At 41.5% G+C, this 23,711-nt stretch overlaps 1 protein-coding gene across 3 annotated transcripts in view; it reads right to left on the bottom strand.

Annotated features, from left to right (window-relative positions):
• LOC139534670 (cGMP-specific 3',5'-cyclic phosphodiesterase-like) overlaps positions 1-23,711 on the bottom strand; it is a 127,967-nt gene that overhangs the window by 65,276 nt on the left and 38,980 nt on the right. For all 3 annotated transcript variants that reach the window (XM_071333990.1, XM_071333988.1, XM_071333989.1), the window contains exons 4-7: positions 10,962-11,051; positions 9,767-9,838; positions 7,056-7,145; positions 5,952-6,089 (exon numbers count right to left, since the gene is read on the bottom strand). In XM_071333990.1, the coding sequence (XP_071190091.1) occupies positions 5,952-6,089; positions 7,056-7,145; positions 9,767-9,838; positions 10,962-11,051 (390 nt within the window). The remainder of the gene's footprint in view (positions 1-5,951; positions 6,090-7,055; positions 7,146-9,766; positions 9,839-10,961; positions 11,052-23,711) is intronic.

The following is a 23,711-nucleotide window of genomic DNA, read 5'->3' as shown; positions in this document are numbered from 1 at the left end:
TATCCTTGATACAAAGACGGCTACGTAGCCAGCTAAGTAGCTAGCTAAGATCAAACAAATCAAAGATAGCAAAGACAACTGTGTAGCCAGCCAACACTACACTAATCAAGTCGTTCCGTTGTAATGCACTCGTTTCTACAATGCTGCTATTCGGTGGCAAGCTGGCTAGCTAGCAGTGTTGGCTACGTTGCGTTACGTTAGGACGAAAATAGCTGGCTAGCGAACCTCAATAACTACACAATTATGTTTGATACAAAGACGGCTATGTAGCTAGCTAAGATCAAACAAATCAAACCGTTGTACTGTAATGAAAATGAAAATCAGACCGTTGTACTATAATGAAATGTAATGAAAAGTTATACTACTATTGGGTAGACGGTGGACGTTTGCTAGCTGGCTAGCTGCTGGGCAGATAGCAGTGTGGACTACGATAGACGACGAAATACGATAATTACGCAATTATCTTTGATACACAGACGGCTATGTAGCTAGCTAAGAAGAAATTGCTAAGGTTGGACAAATTAAACCGTTGTACTATAATGAAATGTAATGAAATGTAATGAAATGTAATGAAAAGTTATACTACCTGCAGAGCGAATGCAAATGCGACCGCTCGCTCCAAACCGGATGTCAAAAAAAAAAAAAAAAAAACATGTTGAGCACTGGCTACGCTGCGTGTTGGTCCGATCCCTGTTTCACCCCCTCTTCTAGTGAAGAGAGGGAAGGCTGCCGTTACAGGTTCAGGTGCTTGGTAAATATGATGGAGGTCGAGTCTTGGCCACAGTGTGCTGTGGAGATGTTTGTCTTACTGACACATACGCACCCAAACACATGTCTGCAGGACAAGTACACACACCTACACACACATTTGTATGCTTGCGTGCACACAAATGCACGAGTGCACGCGCACATGCATGCACAGACACACACACACACACACACACACACACACACACACACACACACACAGACAGACAGACAGACAGACAGACAGACAGACAGACAGACAGACAGACAGACAGACAGACAGACAGACAGGGGGCGGATCGTGATTGATTCCCTTTGACCAGAGTGCCACTCTTACTTCAGTGGCATTAGAAGAGGCCCTTTCTCCTCTCCTGATTGTGAAGGTGACTCATTTTGCCAAAACAACTTTCAATCCAAATTGCAGCCTTGTACAGAAAAGCTTTCAGCTCTCTATAGTCAACTCCATCCTTTTCTCCCTCACAGAGAAGTCTACAACACAACACAAGAGAATTTCATGGAGACGTCTGGTCTTAGCGTCTAGTATTCTCCTCTCCTTACTCACTGCAATACATCACACTCCTCGCCCTAGATAAAAGTAGAAATTACAATTCATAGAAGTGTAGAAAAATAATAACACGAGGAATAAATACATCAGTAATTGTGTATTCAGATATATACTGTATGTACATTCAGATATATACTGTATGTACACATACAGTGCATTCGGAAAGTATTCAGACCCCTTGGCTTTTTCCACATTTTGTTACGTTACAGCCTTATTCTGAAATGGATTCCTTTTTTCCCCTCATCAATCTACAAACAATACCGCATAAGGATAAAGCAAAAACAGGTTTATAGAAATGTTTGCAAATGTATTACAAATTTTAAAAACAGAAACACCTGAGCAAACGAGGGAGAAGGGCCTTGGTCAGAGAGGTGACCAAGAACCCAATGGTCTCTCTGACAGAACTACAGAGTACCTCTGTGGAGATGGGAGAACCTTCCAGAAGGACAAACATCTCTGCAGCACTTCACCAATCAGGCCTTGATGGTAGAGTGGCCAGAAGAAAGCCACTCCTCAGTAAAAAGCACATGACAGCCCACTTGGAGTTTGACAAAAGGCACCTAAAGGACTCTCAGATCATGAGAAACAAGATTCTCTGGTCTGATGAAACCAAGATTGAACTCTTTGGTCTGAATGCAAAGTGTCACGTCTGGAGGAAACCTGGCACCATCCCTACGGTGAAGCATGGTGATGGAAGCATCATGCTGTGGGGATATTTTTCAGCAGCAGGGACTGGGAGACTAGTCAGGATCGAGGGAAAGATGAACGGAGCAAAGTATAAAGAGATCCTTGATGACAATGACCGATGATTTCATTGATCGTTTTCATATTTCACATAGGCCTAGTTTGGGAGGGTTATAATTATATACCTCAGTGGTGGTACTGGCAATATGTCTAAAGATGTAACATCGCACTACCTTCAATACTTATGGGATGAAGATGTAACATATTCAGGCGAATAAATTGCGATATTTGTGACGAAGAAGAAGGCTACAGACAGATCATGCTTTCCATCCGATCCTGCAAACTCCACATACAAGTTGGCCGTATAATCCTGCTTGACAATGTGACATGATATCCCTAGTTGATATTGACTGCTAACATGAATGACTTTTAGCTCAAAATGCAGGTGTAAAACGCAGTTCATTTCTGTATCTTGCGTTTTGAAAATTCATCACCGTTTATGGCTGTAATGACAGGCTACATTTGCGCAGCGATTGTGCACACGTGTTTGCCCTGTGTGTGTGCATGTGCATGCACAGGGGGTTGCAAGGTTTGAATCACTCCTTTTTGAGAACATGTTGAGAACCACTGAGCTAGCGAACAGATTGCTGATTTGGTGTAGGCCTACAACTACAGTATAGGACTGGGTGCAGTGCAAATGTCAAATTGTAGGGAGAGAAGATTCCCATCAATAAATATGCAGCTCCAAAAGAATTGGTGAACAAGAATATGAACTGTTTACTTTGCAAACAGCAATGAGGCATCAAGCAACAATTACTAGCATAGACCTACTGGTCCTTTGGTATGTCAAAATGTACTTACGAAGCTTGCATTCGGGAATTTGTTGTTCAAATTAATTATTATAAAATGTGTTGTAGACAAAATGATGAAAAGGGCTGTCTGGTAGGCTCAATAAATAGACAAAGATTTTGTGACCTTGGGACCAGATGGTTCTATCTGCGCAAAGCATAGTTCTGAGATCTCGAGCATCAACGTTTTCACATCCCAGATCTCAGAACTGTTTTGTTGTGAATTCTTCTTTCATAACCCATTAAAGTCCTCACTTTAAAGGCACTTAAAGTACAGAGGGGGTGTGAACCTTATAACCCTTATGAACCTTATGACCCTTATGGCTCTGAAATGTCAATCTGGGTTCAGCCATAAGGTTCTGTCTGACACTACTGAATTAGACATGTTCAGTTTTTATGAAGACTGTAGCTATTTGAATACATAAATGATATAATAACACTATTTTACTAAGATAGAGTCAGAACACATCTTCAAATACATTAAGACATGTATTATGATCCTCAGACGAATTACTGTCATCGCTGAACAACAATGTGACAACATAATGTACTTTAAGATTTCTGAGTGTTGTTTTTTTAGCTTGAGTGCCATTATTGCTGGCTAGACTAGCCTAGACCATACTTAGAGGGAGACGTGTTCTGATTGGTCCGTCTGTATTTGTTCAGGCTTTGTACTTGGACTGCAGATTAAAATGTACTTTAAAAAATCTGACTTCACAGACAAAAACATCTAAAGATCAATTATACGTGACTCATTTGAATGTCATAAAGTAATTTCATGAATAGATTTTCTTTACTTGACTTGAGGCTTGACTTGAAAAAATGCATGACTCCACTTGACTTGTTCTTAGAATGCATGACTCGACTTGACTTGTTCTTAGAATGCATGACTCGACTTGACTTGTTCTTAGAATGCATGACTCGACTTGACTTGTTCTTAGAATGCATGACTCGACTTGACTTGTTCTTAGAATGCATGACTCGACTTGACTTGTTCTTAGAATGCATGACTCGACTTGACTTGTTCTTAGAATGCATGACTCGACTTGACTTGTTCTTAGAATGCACGACTCGACTTGACTTGTTCTTAGAATGCACGACTTGGACTTAATGCTCTTAGAATGCACGACTTGGACTTAATGCTCTTAGAATGCACGACTTGGACTTAATGCTCTTAGAATGCACGACTTGGACTTTATGTTCTTAGAATGCACGACTTGGACTTGATGCTCTTAGAATGCACGACTTGGACTTAATGCTCTTAGAATGCACGACTTGGACTTAATGCTCTTAGAATGCACGACTTGGACTTGATGCTCTTAGAATGCACGACTTGGACTTGATGCTCTTAGAATGCACGACTTGGACTTAATGCTCTTAGAATGCACGACTTGGACTTGATGCTCTTAGAATGCACGACTTGGACTTGATGCTCTTAGAATGCACGACTTGGACTTAATGCTCTTAGAATGCACGACTTGGACTTAATGTTCTTAGAATGCACGACTTGGACTTAATGCTCTTAGAATGCACGACTTGGACTTAATGCTCTTAGAATGCACGACTTGGACTTAATGCTCTTAGAATGCACGACTTGGACTTAATGTTCTTAGAATGCACGACTTGGACTTAATGCTCTTAGAATGCACGACTTGGACTTAATGCTCTTAGAATGCACGACTTGGACTTAATGTTCTTAGAATGCACGACTTGGACTTAATGCTCTTAGAATGCACGACTTGGACTTAATGCTCTTAGAATGCACGACTTGGACTTAATGCTCTTAGAATGCACGACTTGGACTTAATGCTCTTAGAATGCACGACTTGGACTTAATGCTCTTAGAATGCACGACTTGGACTTGACTCAAGACTCGACCCATTCTACTTGGGACTCAACTTGAGACTCGAACTGTGTGACTTGAGACTTGCTTGTGACTAAAATAATAGTGACTTGGTCCCACCTCTGCAATACAGCTATTCATTTTTCACTATTACAATGGTTCAGTGCTCAACTAATAAATGCTGAGAATGGATGGTGTCAGGGACAGTTCAACTCAAAATATACATCTGTTAAATTGTCCTACGAAGGTGGTCGAGCTCAGTCCAAAATCTGTGTTGAAGATTCCATACCATCCTTAGAAAAAAGGGTTCCAAAAGGGTTATTCGGCTGTCCCCATAGGAGAACCCTTTTTGATTCCAGGTGGAACCCTTTTTTGGTTCCAGGTAGAACCTTTTGGGGTTCCATGTAGGAAGCTCTGTTGAAAGGGTTCTACCTGGAACCCCAAAGAGTTCTACCTGGAACCAAAAAGGGTACTTCAAAGAGTTATCTTATGGGGACAGCCGAAGAACACTTTTAGGTTGTAGATAGCACCTTCTTTTCTAAGAGTAGGCCTCAGTGAAATCCCTAGGCCTCGATCTGAAATGAATTGGAAAGATTGGTACTATCTAATTATTTAGAACTCTGCTTTTATTAATCATCATTCATACCAACAGTATTGCAGATTGTTGAGTGTCTATGTGCTGACTGAATAGAAAGCATTAAAAGGTATTCAAGGCTAGAAATACACAAGAGGTATACAGTAATACTCATTGTGGTTCTATATATAGAATACTGTGGGATTCCTGCATTTTCTCTTCTCACTGAGGAATTCTATTCACAATGTGCCTCACTGTTCATCCAATCCCTGTCATTTTCTCTTTTCTTTTCTCAATCCCTGTCATTTTTCCTGTCTTTTCTTTGTCCTCTCACCATGAGACTGTCATGGTGGACTGCGTGTGCATGCGTGCATGAGTGTGTGTGTGTGTGCTTGCATGCGTGCTTGTGTGCATGAGTGTGTGTGTGTGTGTCTGTGTGTGTGCGTGCGTACGTGCGTGCTTGTGTGCATGAGTGTGTGTGTGTGTGTGTGTATGTGTGTGTGTGTGTGTGTGTCTGTGTGTCTGTATGTATGTGTGTGTGTGTGTGTGTGTGTGTGTGTGTGTGTGTGTGTGTGTGTGTGTGTGTGTGTGTGTGTGTGTGTGTGTGTGTGTGTGTGTGTGTGTGTGTGTGTGCGTGCGTGCGTGCGTGCGTGCGTGCGTGCGTGCGTGCGTGCGTGCGTGCGAACTCACCATAACGTCTCCGTCAGCTATGAACACAGTGCAGCCCTGGGCCTGCATAAAGGAGAGAATGGTACCCGCTATCTTCCTCAGTAACACCTCCAGGGACTGCTGCTCTTCCAAGATCAGACTGGCCAGGTCCAACAGCACCTGGGGGAGACATGCATAGTAAACCATGAAAACACACACACTGTAAAAAATAAAAAGTCTAGCTGTGTCAACTAATTATTATTAAGTAACGGGTTCCAAAGTCCCCCAAAAAAGGCTGTGGAACCCGTTACTTAATAATAATTAGTTGAAACAACTAGATTTGTTTTTTACAGTGCAGAAACATGACCGCATAAACATGAACACACACCCACATACTCGTACACAAACACAAACACATGAACACACACCCACATACTCATACACAAACACAAACACACACACACACCCACATACTCATACACAAACACAAACACATGAACATGACACCCACATACTCGTACACAAACACAAAAACATGAACACACACTCACAAGAAAGCATGCTAACACACACACTCTGTCACGCCCTGACCATAGATTGCTTTGTATGTTTCTATGTTTTGTTTGGTCAGGGTGTGATGTGGGTGGGCATTCTATGTTGTATGTCTAGGTTGTCTGTTTCTATGTGTTTGGCCTAGTATGGTTCTCAATCAGAGGCAGGTGTCAGTCGTTGTCTCTGATTGGGAGCCATATTTAGGTAGCCTGTTTTTCTTTGTGGTTTGTGGGTGGTTGTATTCTGTGTTAGTGTTTTCACCATACGGGACTGTTTCGGGTTGTTTGTACTTTTGTTATTTTCGTTCAGTGTTCGTTTTGATTTATGAAATTATCATTATGGACACTTACCACGCTGCGCATTGGTCCTCCGATCCTTCCTACTACTCCTCGTCAGACGAAGAGGACGAAACCCGTTACACACCCACACAGACACCCACCTACGCATATGCACACACACACACACACACACACACACACACACACACACACACACACACACACACACACACACACACACACACACACACACACACACACACACACACACACACACACACGTTGAAAGAATAAAAATCCACAGACGGCTACAAACCTGATTGCGTCGGTTTTCCAGCTGGGACGTCTCGTAGAGCTGGGCGTTGTGTAGGACGATCCCGGAGAAGGCCAGGTAGGCAGAGAAGTCCTGTCAGGGGAATCAGACGATCAGCTTGATTCAGAGTATGGCATTTATAGAGAAAGTGAGAAAATAAGGAGAGTAGGAGAGCATTGAACACTTGGAAAAGAAAGGGTTCTTTATGGTTCTTCAGAAAGTATTCAGACCCTGGACTTTTTCCACATTTTGTTGTGTTACAGGCTGAATATCAAATGGATTAAATTGATTTTTTTTTTGTTCCTGGCTTATACAGAATAACCCCATAATGTCAAAGTGGAATTCTGTTTTCTGAATTTTTTACAAATTAATTAAAAATGAAAAGCTGAAATGTCTTGAGTCGATAAGTATTCAACCCTTTTGTTATGGCAAGCCTAAATACGTTAGGAGTAAAAATGTGCCTAACAAATCGCATAATAAGTTGCATAGACTCACTCTGTTTGCAATAATAGTGTTTAACATGATTTTTTATGACTACCTCATACCTGTGCCCCACACATACAATTGTCTGGAAGGTCCCTTAGTCGAGCAGTGAATTTCAAACACAGATTCAACCAAATCAAATCAATGTTTATTTGTCACGTGCGCCGCATACAACAGGTGTTGACCTTACAGTGAAATGTTTACTTACAAGCTCTAACCAATAGCGCAAAAAAGACTAGGGAGTTTTTCCAATGCCTTGCAAAGAAGGGCACCTATTGGTAGATGGGGGAAGCAGACATTGAATATCCCTTTGAGCATGGTGAAGTTATTAACTACACTGGATGGTGTATCAGTACACCCAGTCGCTACAAATGATACAGGTGTCCTTCCTAACTCTGTTGCTGGAAAGGAAGGAAACCACTCTGGGATTTCACCATGAGGCCAATGGTGACTTTAAAACAGTTACAGAGATTAATGGCTGTGATAGGAGAAAACTGAGGATGGATCAACAACATTGTAGTTACTACAGAATACTAACCTAAATGACAGAGTGTAAAGAAGGAAGTCTGTACAGAAAACACATATTCCAAAACATGCATCCTGTTTACAATAAGACACTAAAATAAAACTGCTAAAATGTGGTAAAATAAATAAAAGCACAGGCAAAATCCTAGAGGAAAACCTTGTTCAGTCTGCCTTCCAACATACACTAGGAGACAAATTCACCGTTTAGCAGCACAATGACCTAAAACACGAGGCCAAATATACACTGGAGTCGCTTACCAAGACGACTTTAAATGTTCCTGAGTGGCCGAGTTACAGTTTTGACTTCAATCAACTTGAAAATCTATGGCAAGACTGGAAATGGCTGTCTAGCGATGATCAACAACCAACTTCACAAATAATAATGTGCAGATATTGTACAATCCAGGTGTGCAAAGCTCTTAGAGACTTACCCAGAAAGACTCACAGCTGTAATCACTGCCAAATCTTGACTTAAGACTTGAAAAAACTTGAAACTCAACTCGACTTTACTTGTTCTTAGAATGCACGACTTGGACTCCAATGCTTCCCACAGTTGTGTTAAGTTGGCTGGATGTCCTTTGGGTGGTGGACCATTCTTGATACACACAGGAAACTGTTGAGTGTGAAAACCCCAGCAGCATTGCAATTCTTGACACAAACCGGTGTGCCTGGCACCTACTACCATACCTTGTTCAAAGGCACTTAAATCTTTTGTCTTGCCTATTCACCCTCTGAATGGCACACATACACAATCCCGGTCTCAATTGTCTCAAGGCTTAAAAATCCTTCTTTAACCTGTCTCCTCCCCTTCATCTACACTGATTGAAGTAGATTTAAAAAGTGACATCAATAAGGGATCATAGCTTTCACCTGGATTCACCTGGTCAGTCTACATCATGGAAAGAGCAGGTGTTCCTAATGTTTTGTACACTCAGTGTATAATGACAATAACATCTCAAAACTATGCTGGTATTCTTTTGTCCATTATTTAATTGTTTATTGTATTATATTCTTAGCCAAAAATATGTATTATAATTTATTATTAGCAGCCATAGTTCATACATGGCACCATACAGGGTTCTATATGGAACCAATTGTCACGATCGTCTTGCGGATAATGAGTGGACCAAGGCGCAGCGTGTGAAAAATACATTCTCTTTTATTAGAGAAGAGTGAAACCCGAAACGAACACTTAAAACAAAACAACCGTGAAGCTACAAACGTAAGTGCAATACCAAAAGCTACAAACGTTCTACATAGACAATTACCCACAAACGCATAATGCCTATGGCTGCCTTAAATATGGCTCCCAATCAGAGACAAATGAAAGACAGCTGTCTCTGATTGAGAACCACTCAGGCAACCATAGACATACCTAGACACATTCACTAAACACAACCCCATACACTAAACCCAACACCCCATTTACCATATAACCACCCAAGACAAGACAAAAACACAAACATTCCCCATGTCACACCCTGACCTAACTAAAATAATAAAGAAAACAAAGAATACTAAGGCCAGGGCGTGACACCAATTTTGGTTCAGCGAAGAAGAACCCTTTGGGGTTCTGATCAAAGAACCATATAAAAGAGTTCTATATAGAACTTTTACAGGTTCCATTTATGAAGTAAGTGATATAACCCTTTTTGGTTCTATAAGGAACCTTTTTTCAAGGAGTGCCAGTGTCTTTCTCCCAGTACCTTTTCATCCTGTTCAGTGAAAGTCCCATTCTCTCCACACTTCTTGTTGATGGCCTGTGCCACTCCTACCACCTGGGAGGCGAAAGAGAGGGGAGGGGGAAGAGAGAGGAGAAATAGAGAGGACAGGGGGAAGAGAGAGGGGAAATAGAGAGGACAGGGGGAAGAGAGAGGGGAAATAGAGAGGAGAGGGGGAAGAGAGAGGGGAAATAGAGAGGAGAGGGGGAAGAGAAAGAAGAGGGGGAAGAGAAAGGAGAGGGGGAAGAGAGAGGAGAGGAGGAAGAGAGAGGAGAGGGGGAATAGAGAGGAGAGGGGGAAGAGAGAGGAGAGGAGGAAGAGAGAGGAGAGGGGGGAGAGAGAGGAGAGGGGGAAGAGAGAGGAGAAGGGGAAGAGAGAGGAGAGGGGGAAGAGAGAGGAGAGGGGGAAGAGAGAGGAGAAGGGGAAGAGAGAGGAAAGGGGGAAGAGAGAGGAGAAGGGGAAGAGTGAGGAGAAGGGGAAGAGAGAGGAGAAGGGGAAGAGAGAGGAGAGGGGGAAGAGAGAGGAGAAGGGGAAGAGTGAGGAGAAGGGGAAGAGAGAGGAGAGGGGGAAGAGAGAGGAGGGGGAAGAGTGAGGAGAAATGGAAGAGAGAGAAGGGGAAGAGAGAGGAGAAGGGGAAGAGTGAGGAGAAGGGGATGGGAGAAGAGAGGGGGAAGAGAGAGGAGAGGGGGAAGAACGCAGGGAGAGCATCCATCAAAACGCAGCCACAACTACAAAGAACAGAACACAGAATAAAACCAATTAGATTAAATGATTTCTCTTTGACCTCAATTGCTCAATTGTAAACTCTGAAAAGAACTCCATGTGCATCTTGAAATTGTTCAATATGGGTACAATCTACACTCTTAGAAAAAAGGGTTCCAAAAGGGTTCTCCGGCTGTCCCCATGTAGACCCCTAAAAGGGTTCTACCCGGAACCAAAAAGGGTCCTTCAAAGGGTTCTCCTATGAGGACAGCAGAATAACCGTTTTAAATTCTAGATAGCACCTTTTTGTCTAAGTATGTAGCTAGTGTTGTGAGATATCTATGGTCTGTAATCCCCTCTATATGTTAGCGTTGAAGAGCTGAAATGTGTTCACTTGTCTACGGTGTCTTACCTGCTCTCTATAATCTGCTCTGAGTAGCTGAGTACTGTATCTTACATCCACTGTATTGTGTCTTACCTCTTCTCTGTGGTTCTTAATGGGCATACACAGGATACTCTGCGTCTTATAGCCTGTGATCTGATCCACCTCTGCATTGAACCTGGGGTCCTGTGGAAGAGATATGAAGACTATGAACTACAGTGTAATTTAACATTACCAGGCCTGTACTCACAAATCATCTCTAAGTAAGGGTGCTGATCCAGGATCAGGTCCCCCCCCCCCCCCCCCCTCTCTTATTCATGATGATTTCAAATGCTCTGAGACACTTTGTGAACACGGCCCCCAAAAACACGTGGACATTCTAGACAATTGAGTCGACATAAAGGAATAACCACTACATGTTCCCTTTACTGTGAGACCCCTGATCTGGTTCCCTATTGGGTTAGACAGCGGCTGTGTCCCAAATGGCACCCTATTCCCTATATAGTGCACTACACTGTAAAACTAAATCTAATTGTTTCAACTAATTATTATTAAGAAACTGTTTTGCCTTTTTTTTTTTTTACTTATCGATCGAAGTGTTGCCTGAACAAAACAAAAAACGTTGGCCCAAACTTGGCTCCAATTTGAGAAAACATAGGCAAAAATTCTGTCAACTTACAGTTATGTGTTTGCTCAAATTATCTCATTTGTTAATTCAACTAGAAATGATTATTTGGGCATTTGACCTAAAAAAGGGCCGTGGAACTAGTTAGACACTCGCTGCTTTTAACATACAATGTTCTCAACTTAATAACTGACACACGTTGACATACATGATGACATTGTGCAGGTTCATTTATACAGTCATTAATATTCAACATGTCCTCACCCGGGATTTGAACTTCATTTTGAACTTAATCTTAATTCAATCCAGTTTGCTACAGCAGGAAAATAATCCTGCAGCAACCAGAAATGTGGATTATTATGTGGATTATTACTGATGGTCATTTTTGTAGGGGTTGATACATTTTTCATTAGGGCAAATCAGGTTTTAAACATTAGAAGCCTTTTTAAACCTTGAATACACTACAATCAAATTAAGATGCTACATCTGTAACAAACACTGACACATTTTACATCTAAACAGTAAATATTATACTGATTTCTAAACAGAGTTTTACTGTATCTTAGATCAACATTCCTACTCTGAGACACTTTTTGATTACAGGCCAAAATCTCGATGACTAATGTAGAGACGGACAATATGATGGGTAGAACAAGACCAAATCTGTGGAAGCACACTCCTTAAAGTAATAACCTGCTTTGGTTATTTGAATTATAAAGTCATTTATATGTCTGATGATATTTTAACAAGATAAAGTTTCGTTTTTGCTAATAATGGCTTTTGGTAACAGTTCTATCTTGGAGTCAACATGACGAGTCAGTTCTTCCAACGGTGACAGATATGGTTGAACTAAAAGTCACCACAGTTGTAAAGACAACACTTTATGGGTATTGATAAGAAAGCTTCCCCTGTAATGGGTCTGGCCCGTGAGGTTGCCAATCTCTTTCCCTACAGAGGGCTACGCCACTCCAACCATCCAGAGGGGAATTTTGATCCCAGTTTAGATTTGAACGCCATCCCAACCACCCTAACTGGGGCTTAACGAGCCAATCAGAGAGCTAGGGGTCTCCCTAGGTAGGAGCTACAACTACGCAGAGTGACGCAGATGCACTTCCTGAAAGCTGTCTGCTTCTACAAACATAACACTGGTCCCGTATCAGGTTCTATGGACCCAGCTGGTGGTTTGTTTTGGTAGCACACACACACACACATGGACGCACATACATGGACACACACCCCTCCTTCCTCCTTGTCCGTTCCAGATTAACAAACTAATTGCATACAGATGCGTTAAAGAGAGGTTACTCTCTCTCTCTCTCTCTTTGTCTCTTTCTCACTCTGCCTCTTCTAATTGATCTATTTCTCTCTCCCTCTCTCTGCTCCAGTCTAGGCCCCTGTTGAGGAAAACACTTCATCAGAATCAAGTGTTAGAAATATCACCAATAAAGTAATTGTCATTAGTCAGAACACTGTTGGCCGGCAATCAAATGATTGTGTAGCAGCTAATCAGGGGTAAGGTAAACGACGTGATGTCATATGACATGAAATGTGATTAGACAAACATATATATGTATAAGTAAGAACCCAATCTGATATATGTAAGTATATATGTATATATATATATATATATGTCTGTGTGTATGTATATTTGAGCAATAACGCACGAGGGGGTATGGTATATGGCCAATATACCAGGTTAAGGGCTGTTCTTAAACATGACACAACGCTGAGTGCCTGGATACAGCACTTAGCCGTGGTATATTGGCCATATACCACAAACCCCAGAGGTGCCTTATTGCTATTATAAACTGGTTACCAATGTAATTAGAACAGTAAAAATAAATGTTTTGTCCTACCCGTGGTATATGGTCTGATATACCACGGCTGCCAGCCAAACAGCATTCAGGGCTCGAACCACCCAGTTTACATATATATATATTTACAAAACAATATATATTTGGGATTGGAAATGATGCAGACAATTACATTGATGGAAGCTTCAATCTATCTGCAATAGTAAAGCTGCTCTACCCACTAATACTTGCGTCCTAAATAACAGGCCGTTTGAGTATGCGAAAAAAATGTTTTATAGTATGCACATTTTTTTAAATCAAATATACTTTAAATGCACATATGTCATATAAATTTACGCTTTGACATCAGCTGATCAATTAGATATGGGGATGAGCGACCAAAATCAATGAATAGCGGGAAACAACGCAATCACACATGACGCATTGTCAGTATGTGAAAATACAATGTTTAACAGTATGAGACGTTTCAAAAATCGAGTATGGTTTAAATGTCAGGATGTTCTACTGATTACGGCTCTTCATCTAGTAGAATTCGATTCACACTTTTCCACAATGCATTGGAAGAGGTGGGCTGCAGCCTATTCGGCTTGTTCTCTTCAAGTAGGCTAGCCAAACAACCAAACTAGGCTACTCAATTTGGAAAATGCCGAATAGCGAAGCTTCTGCGGTGGTGTTTAAAATGTAGGCTAAGTCGTTTTTTGCTCTCCTTAAAATTAGCATTAGTATTGTAGGCTACATGTTTGAATGTCTTTTAAAGTCGTAAACATTTATTTTTTTTACTCAAAGTGGATTTCTGGTTTCTCATTGAAAAGTGTTTCTTGTTCTCTTGGCCTTCGTCACAGCTAAACTAAATACTTAACCATTTTTTGATTTCTGAATGTGTCGGCACGGGGGACTCGAATGTGGCTGCGATAGTGATGTCATGTTAATCAGGCCTTTTGATTTGAACATATGGATTGTCTTAGTTTTGTAGGCGTGGCTACCTATTTAATTAATGGATCAAGCCTCAGGAGTCATTCTGATCTCGTTCCCCCTATGATCAGTGCTTTAGTTTATTATGTTACTGTCCAGCAGTTCTGAATTTACCATGCACCTGACTATCCACGTTTTCCTAGCCTTTTGATTTGAACATTTTAAAAGTTGTGATGTGTGTACTAGGCTATTTGATTTAATTTATATATGTTACAGCATTTTGATTTCATGAATAAATATGTTTAAATGGAACCATTTTATCTTTTCCTTTTTAAGTAGGATAGATGGGCTATATGGTCTACTACGGTATAGGTCTAATGTCATAGTCTGCCTATAACTCCATTCATATTCTATTCAGAGTTTAGACAAATATGTAGAATTGAAAATGAGATATTATCAGGCTGGTTAAAGAGATGCATGTCTGTTGAATTTGTAAAAATCCATCCTCACTTGGCTCCGCCCCTCCTACTCAGCCAATCAGGAGACGCTACTGCGTTGTGGCCGAGGCATACTGCATACTTTTTACTAAAGGGTACGTGCTAAATACACTGAACAAAAATACAAATATAAACGCAACCTGTAAATTGTTGGTCCCATGTTTCATGAGCTGAAATAAAAGATCCCAGAAATGTTTCATACGCACAAAAAGCTTATTCCTCTCAAACATTTTGCACAACTTTGTTTTCATCCCTGCTGGTGAGCATTTCTCCTTTGCCAAGATAATCCATCTACCTGACAAGTGTGGCATATCAACAAGCTAATTAAACAGCATTATCATTACAGAGGTGCACCTTGTGCTGGGGACAATAAAAGGCAACTCTAAAATGTGCAGTTTTGTCACACAACACAATGCCACAGATGTCTCAAGTTTTGAGGGAGCATGCAGTTGGCATGCTGACTGCAGCAATGTCCACCAGAGCTGTTGCCAGAGAATTGAATGTTAATTTCTCGACCATAAGCCGCCTCCAACGTCGTTCTAGAGAATTTGACACACTCTCTGCCTTTCTCTCTCTCTCTCGTTGTCCTTCCATCTCTCTCTCAAACATCTGCTTTCTCTTTCAAAGACATAATTCCACTACAGGGCGTCTGACTGTGTGTGTTTGTGTGTGTTTGTGTGTGTGTGTGTGTGTGTGTGTGTGTGTGTGTGTGTGTGTGTGTGTGTGTGTGTGTGTGTGTGTGTGTGTGTGTGTGTGTGTGTGTGTGTGTGTGTGTGTGTGTGTGAGTTTGTGTGTGTGCGCGTGCGTGCGTACGTGCGTGCGTACGTGCGTGTGTGAATGAATGAGTGTGTGTGCGTGCGCATATACAGTGGGGAGAACAAGTATTTGATACACTGCCGATTTTGCAGATTTTCCTACTTAAAAAGCATGTAGAGGTCTGTAATTTTTATCATAGGTACACTTCAACTGTGAGAGACGGAATCTAAAACAAAAATCCCAAAAATCACATTGTATGATTTTTAAGTAATTAATTAGCATTTTATTGCATGACATAAGTATTTGATACATCAGAAAAGCAGAACTTAATATTTGGTACAGAATCCTTTGTTTGCAATTACAGAGATCATACGTTTCCTGTAGTTCTTGACCAGGTTTGCACACACTGCAGCAGGGATTTTGGCCCACTCCTCCATACAGACCTTCTCCAGATCCTTCAGGTTTCGGGGCTGTCGCTGGGCAATACGGACTTTCAGCTCCCTCCAAAGATTTTCTATTGGGTTTAGGTCTGGAGACTGGCTAGGCCACTCCAGGACCTTGAGATACTTCTTACGGAGCCACTCCTTAGTTGCCCTGGCTGTGTGTTTCGGGTCGTTGTCATGCTGGAAGACCCAGCCACGACCCATCATCAATGCTCTTACTGAGGGAAGGAGGTTGTTGGCTAAGATCTCGCAATACATGGCCCCATCCATCCTCCCCTCAATACGGTGCAGTCGTCCTGTCCCCTTTGCAGAAAAGCATCCCCAAAGAATGATGTTTCCACCTCCATGCTTCACGGTTGGGATGGTGTTCTTGGGGTTGTACTCATCCTTCTTCTTCCTCCAAACACGGCGAGTGGAGTTTAGACCAAAAAGCTCTATTTTTGAATCATCAGACCACATGACCTTCTCCCATTCCTCCTCTGGATCATCCAGATGGTCATTGGCAAACTTCAGACGGGCCTGGACATGCGCCTGCTTGAGCAGGGGGACCTTGTGTGCGCTGCAGGATTTTAATCCATGACGGCGTAGTGTGTTACTAATGGTTTTCTTTGAGACTGTGGTCCCAGCTCTCTTCAGGTCATTGACCAGGTCCTGCCGTGTAGTTCTGGGCTGATCCCTCACCTTCCTCATGATCATTGATGCCCCACGAGGTGAGATCTTGCATGGAGCCCCAGACCGAGGGTGATTGACCATCATCTTGAACTTCTTCTATTTTCTTCTATCTTCTAATAATTGCGCCAACAGTTGTTGCCTTCTCACCAAGCTGCTTGCCTATTGTCCTGTAGCCCATCCCAGCCTTGTGCAGGTCTACAATTTTATCCCTGATGTCCTTACACAGCTCTCTGGTCTTGGCCATTGTGGAGAGGTTGGAGTCTGTTTGATTGAGTGTGTGGACAGGTGTCTTTTATACAGGTAACGAGTTCAAACAGGTGCAGTTAATACAGGTAATGAGTGGAGAACAGGAGGGCTTCTTAAAGAAAAACTAACAGGTCTGTGAGAGCTGGAATTCTTACTGGTTGGTAGGTGATCAAATACTTATGTCATGCAATAAAATGCAAATGAATTACTTAAAAATCATACAATGTGATTTTCTGGATTTTTGTTTTAGATTCCGTCTCTCACAGTTGAAGTGTACCTATGATAAAAATTACAGACCTCTACATGCTTTGTAAGTAGGAAAACCTGCAAAATCGGCAGTGTATCAAATACTTGTTCTCCCCACTGTATATGCGTGTGTCAATGTGTGTGTAAGCTATTCACATGACACATCCTGTCATCCCTACAGATGGTCTCATCCACCAGCTTTCATCTCCCTCTCCACCAATTGACACAGCTGGGACCCTACTGGGTAGTCCACAGGGAAGATTCCATCTCCTATTGAAAGGGCTCACGGACTGCGCACACAGGACCGGAGGTATGTACTGTATATGTACTGGCATGGTCTAATTGTGTCTGAGAAGAAAGACAGTGAGATAGAAACGGAAAACAATGGCCGCCTATAGCACACACAAACAGAATCTTGGAAATCTGCAGTCAGCAGAACTGAACATCTCAAGTTGTGGGCCCAGTGCAGTAACCTCACAATGGGGATCATGGGTTCAAATCCAGCCTGGTCTCCAGGAGTCAAGGCATTGTTACTGATGTAGACCTACAATCATTATAGATCATTATAGACTGATAGTACAACCTACAATCATTATAGATCATTATAGACTGATAGTAGAACTGTAACGAACGTCATCGGGAGAAGGAGAAGAGGACCAAGGTGCAGCGTGGTAAGTGTTCATATTATTTAACTAAAATATGAAACACTTGACAAAACAACAAACACGACAAACGAACAGTCCTGAAAGGTGAAACAAACACTAAACAGGAAACAACCACCCACAAACAAAAGTGGGAAAACAGGCTACCTAAATATGGTTCTCAATCAGAGACAACGATAGACAGCTGCCTCTGATTGAGAACCACACCAGGCCAAACACACAGAAATACAAAACAAGGACAACATAGAACACCAGACATAGAATGCCCACCCAAACTCACGCCCTGACCAACCAAAATAGAGACATAAAAAGGATCTCTAAGGTCAGGGCGTGACAAGAACCTACAATCATTATAAACTGTTAGTACGACCTACAATCATTATAGATCATTATAGACTGATAGTAGAACCTACAATCATTATAGATCATTATAGACTGATAGTAGAACCTACAATCATTATAGATCATTATAGACTGATAGTAGAACCTACAATCATTATAGATCATTATAGACTGATAGTAGAACCTACAATCATTATAGATCATTATAAACTGTTAGTACGACCTACAATCATTATAGATCATTATAGACTGATAGTAGAACCTACAATCATTATAGATCATTATAGACTGATAGTAGAACCTACAATCATTATAGATCATTATAGACTGATAGTAGAACCTACAATCATTATAGATCATTATAGACTGATAGTAGAACCTACAATCATTATAGATCATTATAGACTGATAGTAGAACCTACAATCATTATAGACTGATAGTAGAACCTACAATCATTATAGATCATTATAGACTGATAGTAGAACCTACAATCATTATAGACTGATAGTAGAACCTACAATCATTATAGATCATTATAGACTGATAGTAGAACCTACAATCATTATAGACTGATAGTAGAACCTACAATCATTATAGATCATTATAGACTGATAGTAGAACCTACAATCATTATAGATCATTATAGACTGATAGTAGAACCTACAATCATTATAGATCATTATAGACTGATAGTAGAACCTACAATCATTATAGATCATTATAGACTGATAGTAGAACCTACAATCATTATAGATCATTATAGACTGATAGTAGAACCTACAATCATTATAGATCATTATAAACTGTTAGTACGACCTACAATCATTATAGATCATTATAGACTGATAGTAGAACCTACAATCATTATAGATCATTATAGACTGATAGTAGAACCTACAATCATTATAGATCATTATAGACTGATAGTAGAACCTACAATCATTATAGATCATTATAGACTGATAGTAGAACCTACAATCATTATAGATCATTATAGACTGATAGTAGAACCTACAATCATTATAGACTGATAGTACAACCTACAATCATTATAGATCATTATAGACTGATAGTACAACCTACAATCATTATAGATCATTATAGACTGATAGTACAACCTACAATCATTATAGATCATTATAGACTGATCGTAGAACCTACAATCATTATAGATCATTATAGACTGATTGTAGGTGTAACGGGTTTCGTCCTCTTCATCTGACGAGGAGTAGCAGGAAGGATCGGAGGACCAATGCGCAGCGTGGTAAGTGTCCATATTTTAATAAAGAAATAGAACACTGAACCAAAAACAACACCGTGAACGAACGAAAACGAAACAGTCCCGTATGGTAAAACACAGACACAGGAACAATCACCCACAACACACAATAACAAACAGGCTACCTAAATATGGCTCCCAATCAGAGACAACGACTGACACCTGCCTCTGATTGAGAACCATATTAGGCCAAACACATAGAAACAGAATAACATAGAAAAAGGAACATAGACTACCCACCCAACTCACGCCCTGACCATACTAAAACAAAGACATAACAAAAGAACTAAGGTCAGAACGTGACAGTAGGTCGTACTATCAGTCTATAATGATCTATAATGATTGTAGGTTCTACTATCAGTCTATAATGATCTATAATGATTGTAGGTTCTACTATCAGTCTATAATGATTGTAGGTCGTACTATCATTATAGACTGATAGTAGAACCTACAATCATTATAGATAATTATAGACTGATAGTAGAACCTACAATCATTATAGATCCGTATAGACTGATAGTAGAACCTACAATCATTATAGACTGATAGTACAACCTACAATCATTATAGATCATTATAGACTGATAGTAGAACCTACAATCATTATAGACTGATAGTACAACCTACAATCATTATAGACTGATAGTACGACCTACAATCATTATAGATCATTATAGACTGATAGTACAACCTACATTTACATTTACATTTAAGTCATTTAGCAGACGCTCTTATCCAGAGCGACTTACAAATTGGAAAGTTCATACATATTCATCCTGGTCCCCCCGTGGGGAATGAACCCACAACCCTGGCGTTGCAAGCGCCATGCTCTACCAACTGAGCCACACGGGACCACACAACCTACAACCATTATAGATCATTATAGACTGATAGTAGAACCTACAACCATTATAGACTGATAGTACAACCGACAATCATTATAGACTGATAGTACAGCCTACAACCATTATAGACTGATAGTACAACCTACAACCATTATAGGTCATTATAGACTGATAGTACAACCTACAACCATTATAGACTGATAGTACAACCTACAACCATTATAGGTCATTATAGACTGATAGTACGACATACAATCATTATAGGTCATTATAGACTGATAGTACAACCTACAACCATTATAGACTGACAGTATGACCTACAATCATTATAGGTCATTATAGACTGATAGTAGAACCTGCAACCATTATAGACTGACAGTATGATCTAAAATCATTATAGGTCATTATAGGAATGCTACCTTTACTAAACTGTATAGGTATGACTGACCAGGATCAGGCTAAACTCAACACAACCTTAGTCTGCCCTGGTAATGACAGGCTGAAATGGCATGACGGTTTTATTATTGATTGAAGTAAGAAAGTGATCTGTCTTGAAACATTATACCCAACAAGATCAATAAACTATATCTGTCATGGGAGGACTTGACAGGATTGAGCTGTCTGATCTCTTAAGTAAAATAAGGTCAACTAGCAAGGAGTGTTTCACTTTTTATATCAATATCAAATAATTTCTAGGTAACAATTAAGTACCCTAATGTAATAGATTTCCATTAAAATGGGCAAATGTATATTTTTAGGAAAAAACTATTTATCGAGCAAGAATTTTGCTAGGACTGTCTGGGAGTTGTCTGAGTGGGGAGGAAAACTAGCTGTTATTGGCAGAGAGGTTTTAAACTCTCTTTCTTATTGGTCTATTAACCAATTTATAACATGGTGATGTCACCGTGGAAAGCTGAAACTCCCTCCCATGCAAACCTGCTGATTAGAAGGCTCTGTGTAGATTTTCAACCAGAAACTACACTACATGACCAAAAGTATGTGGACACCTAATCGTCGAACATCTCATTCCAAAATCATGGGAATTAATATGGAGTTGGTCCCTCCTTTGCTGCTATAACAGCCTCCACTCGTCTCGGAAGGTTTTCTACTAGATGTTGGAACATTGCTGCAAGGACTTGCTTCCATTCAGCCACAAGAGCATTAGTGAGGTTGGGCACTGATGTTGAGCGATTAGGCCTGGCGCATTCCAATTCATCCCAAAGGTGTTCGATGGGGTTTAGGTCAGGGCTGTGTGCAGCCCAGTCAAGATATTCCACACTGATCTCGACAAACCATTTCTGTATGGACCTTGCTTTGTGCACAGGGGCATTGTCATGCTAAAACAGGAAAGGGCTTTCCCCAAACTGTTGACACAAAGTTGGAAGCACAGAATTGGCCTAGCCCGAACCAAGAAAAACAGCCCCAGAACATAATTCCTCCTTCATCAAACTTTACAATTGGTACTACTGTCACGCCCTGACCTTAGAGAGCCTTTTTATATCTCTATTTTTGTTGGTCAGGGCGTGAGTTTGGGTGGGCATTCTATGTCTGGTGTTCTATGTTGTCTATTTCTTTGTGTTTGGCCGTGTGTGGTTCTCAATCAGAGGCAGCTGTCTATCGTTGTCTCTGATTGAGAACCATACTTAGGTTGCCTTTTCCCACCTGTGTTTGTGGGTAGTTGTTTTCTGTTTTGTGTGTCGTCACCTTACAGAACTATTCGTTTGTCGTTTTTGTTGTTTTGTTCAGTTGATTGATTAAAATATGAACACTTACCACGCTGTGTCTTGGTGCTCTTCTCCTTCTCCCGACAACGTTCGTTACAGAACTACCCACCACCAAAGGACCAAGCAGCGTGGTGGAATGGACTAATGGACATGGGAGGAAATCTTGGACGGCAAAGGACCATGGGCACAGCCGGGAGAGTATCGCCATCCGAAAGAGGAGCTGGAGGCAGCTAAAGCGGAGCGGCGACGCTATGAGGAGTTGGCTCGAGGAAAAGTGCACGAGAGGCAGCCCCAGAATTGTTTTGGGGGGGGGGCACACGAGGAGATTGGCAGAGTCAGGTAGGAGACCTGAGCCAACTCCCCGTGCTTACCGTGGCGAGAGAGTGACTGGGCAGGCACCGTGTTATGCGGTGAAGCGCACAGTGTCCCCAGTGCGCACGCATAGCCCGGTGCGCTACATCGCAGCTCCTCAAATCGGCCGGGCTAGAGTGGGCATCGAGCCAGGAGGGATGATGCCAGCTCAGCGCATCTGGTCTCTAGTGCGTCTCCTCGACCCGGGGTATACTGCACCAGCCCTACGCACAGTGTCCCCGGTTCGCCAGCGCAGGATCCATGGCACGAAACCTCCAGTGAGGAGTTATGGCACGAGGCCTCCAACGAAGGACGCCTGTCCGGAGCAGCCAGAGTCTCCCTCCTGTCCGGAGCAGCCAGAGTCTCCCTCCTGTCCGGAGCAGCCAGAGTCTCCCTCCTCACCAGACATCACCGGCAATAACGTCGCCTCTGGGCACAAACCCACTGTCGCTGGACCAGACAGGACTGGCAAAAAGTGCTCTTCACTGACGAGTTGTGGTTTTGTCTCAGGGGTGATGGTCGGATTCGCATTTATCGTCAAAGGAATGAGCGTTACACCGAGGCCTGGATCTCGGATCTCAATCCAATTGAGCACGTCTGGGGCCTGTTGGATCGGAGGGTGAGGGCTAGGGCCATTCCCCCCAGAAATGTCCGGGAACTTGCAGGTGGAAGAGTGGGGTAACATCTCACAGCAAGAACTGGCAAATCTGGTGCAGTCCATGAGGAGGAGAATGCACTGCAGTACTTAATGCAGCTGGTGGCCACACCAGAGACTGACTGTTACTTTTGTTTTTGACCCCCTCTTTGTTCAGGGCCCCATTATTCAATTTCTGTTAGTCACATGTCTGTGGAACTTGTTCAGTTTATGTCTCAGTTGTTGAATCTTATGTTCATACAAATATTTACACATGTTAAGTTTGCTGAAAATAAACGCAGTTGACAGTGAGAGGACATTTATTTTTTTGCTGAGTTTAGTTACCACTTCTCCATTAGCTTACTAATGAATTGACACTCTCCTCGACCACTCAGCAAAAAGTGGTCAGCTGTCAGCTGTCAGAGCAGCTTACCGATCGCTGCAGCTATACATAGCCCATCCAACCAACTACCTACCCCATCCCAATATTTGTTTTTTGTTTTTCTGCTCTTTTGCAAACCAGTATTTCTACTGGCACATCCTCATCTGCACATATATGACTCCAGTGTAAATTGCTCAATTGTAATTACTTCGCCACTATTGGCCTATTTATTGCCTTACCTCTTTACTTCATTTTGATCACACTGTATACAGATTTTTCTATTGTGTTATTGACTGTACATTTGTTTATCCCATGTGTAACTCTGTGTTGTAGTTTTTGTCGCACTGCTTTACTTTATCTGGCCAGGTCACAGTTGTAAATGAGAACTTGTTCTCAACTGGTCTACCTGGTTAAA

The sequence above is a fragment of the Salvelinus alpinus genome, chromosome 11, assembly GCF_045679555.1.
Source record: "Salvelinus alpinus chromosome 11, SLU_Salpinus.1, whole genome shotgun sequence".
Lineage (NCBI taxonomy): Eukaryota > Metazoa > Chordata > Actinopteri > Salmoniformes > Salmonidae > Salvelinus > Salvelinus alpinus.
This window is presented reverse-complemented; position numbering and strand designations above follow the sequence as displayed.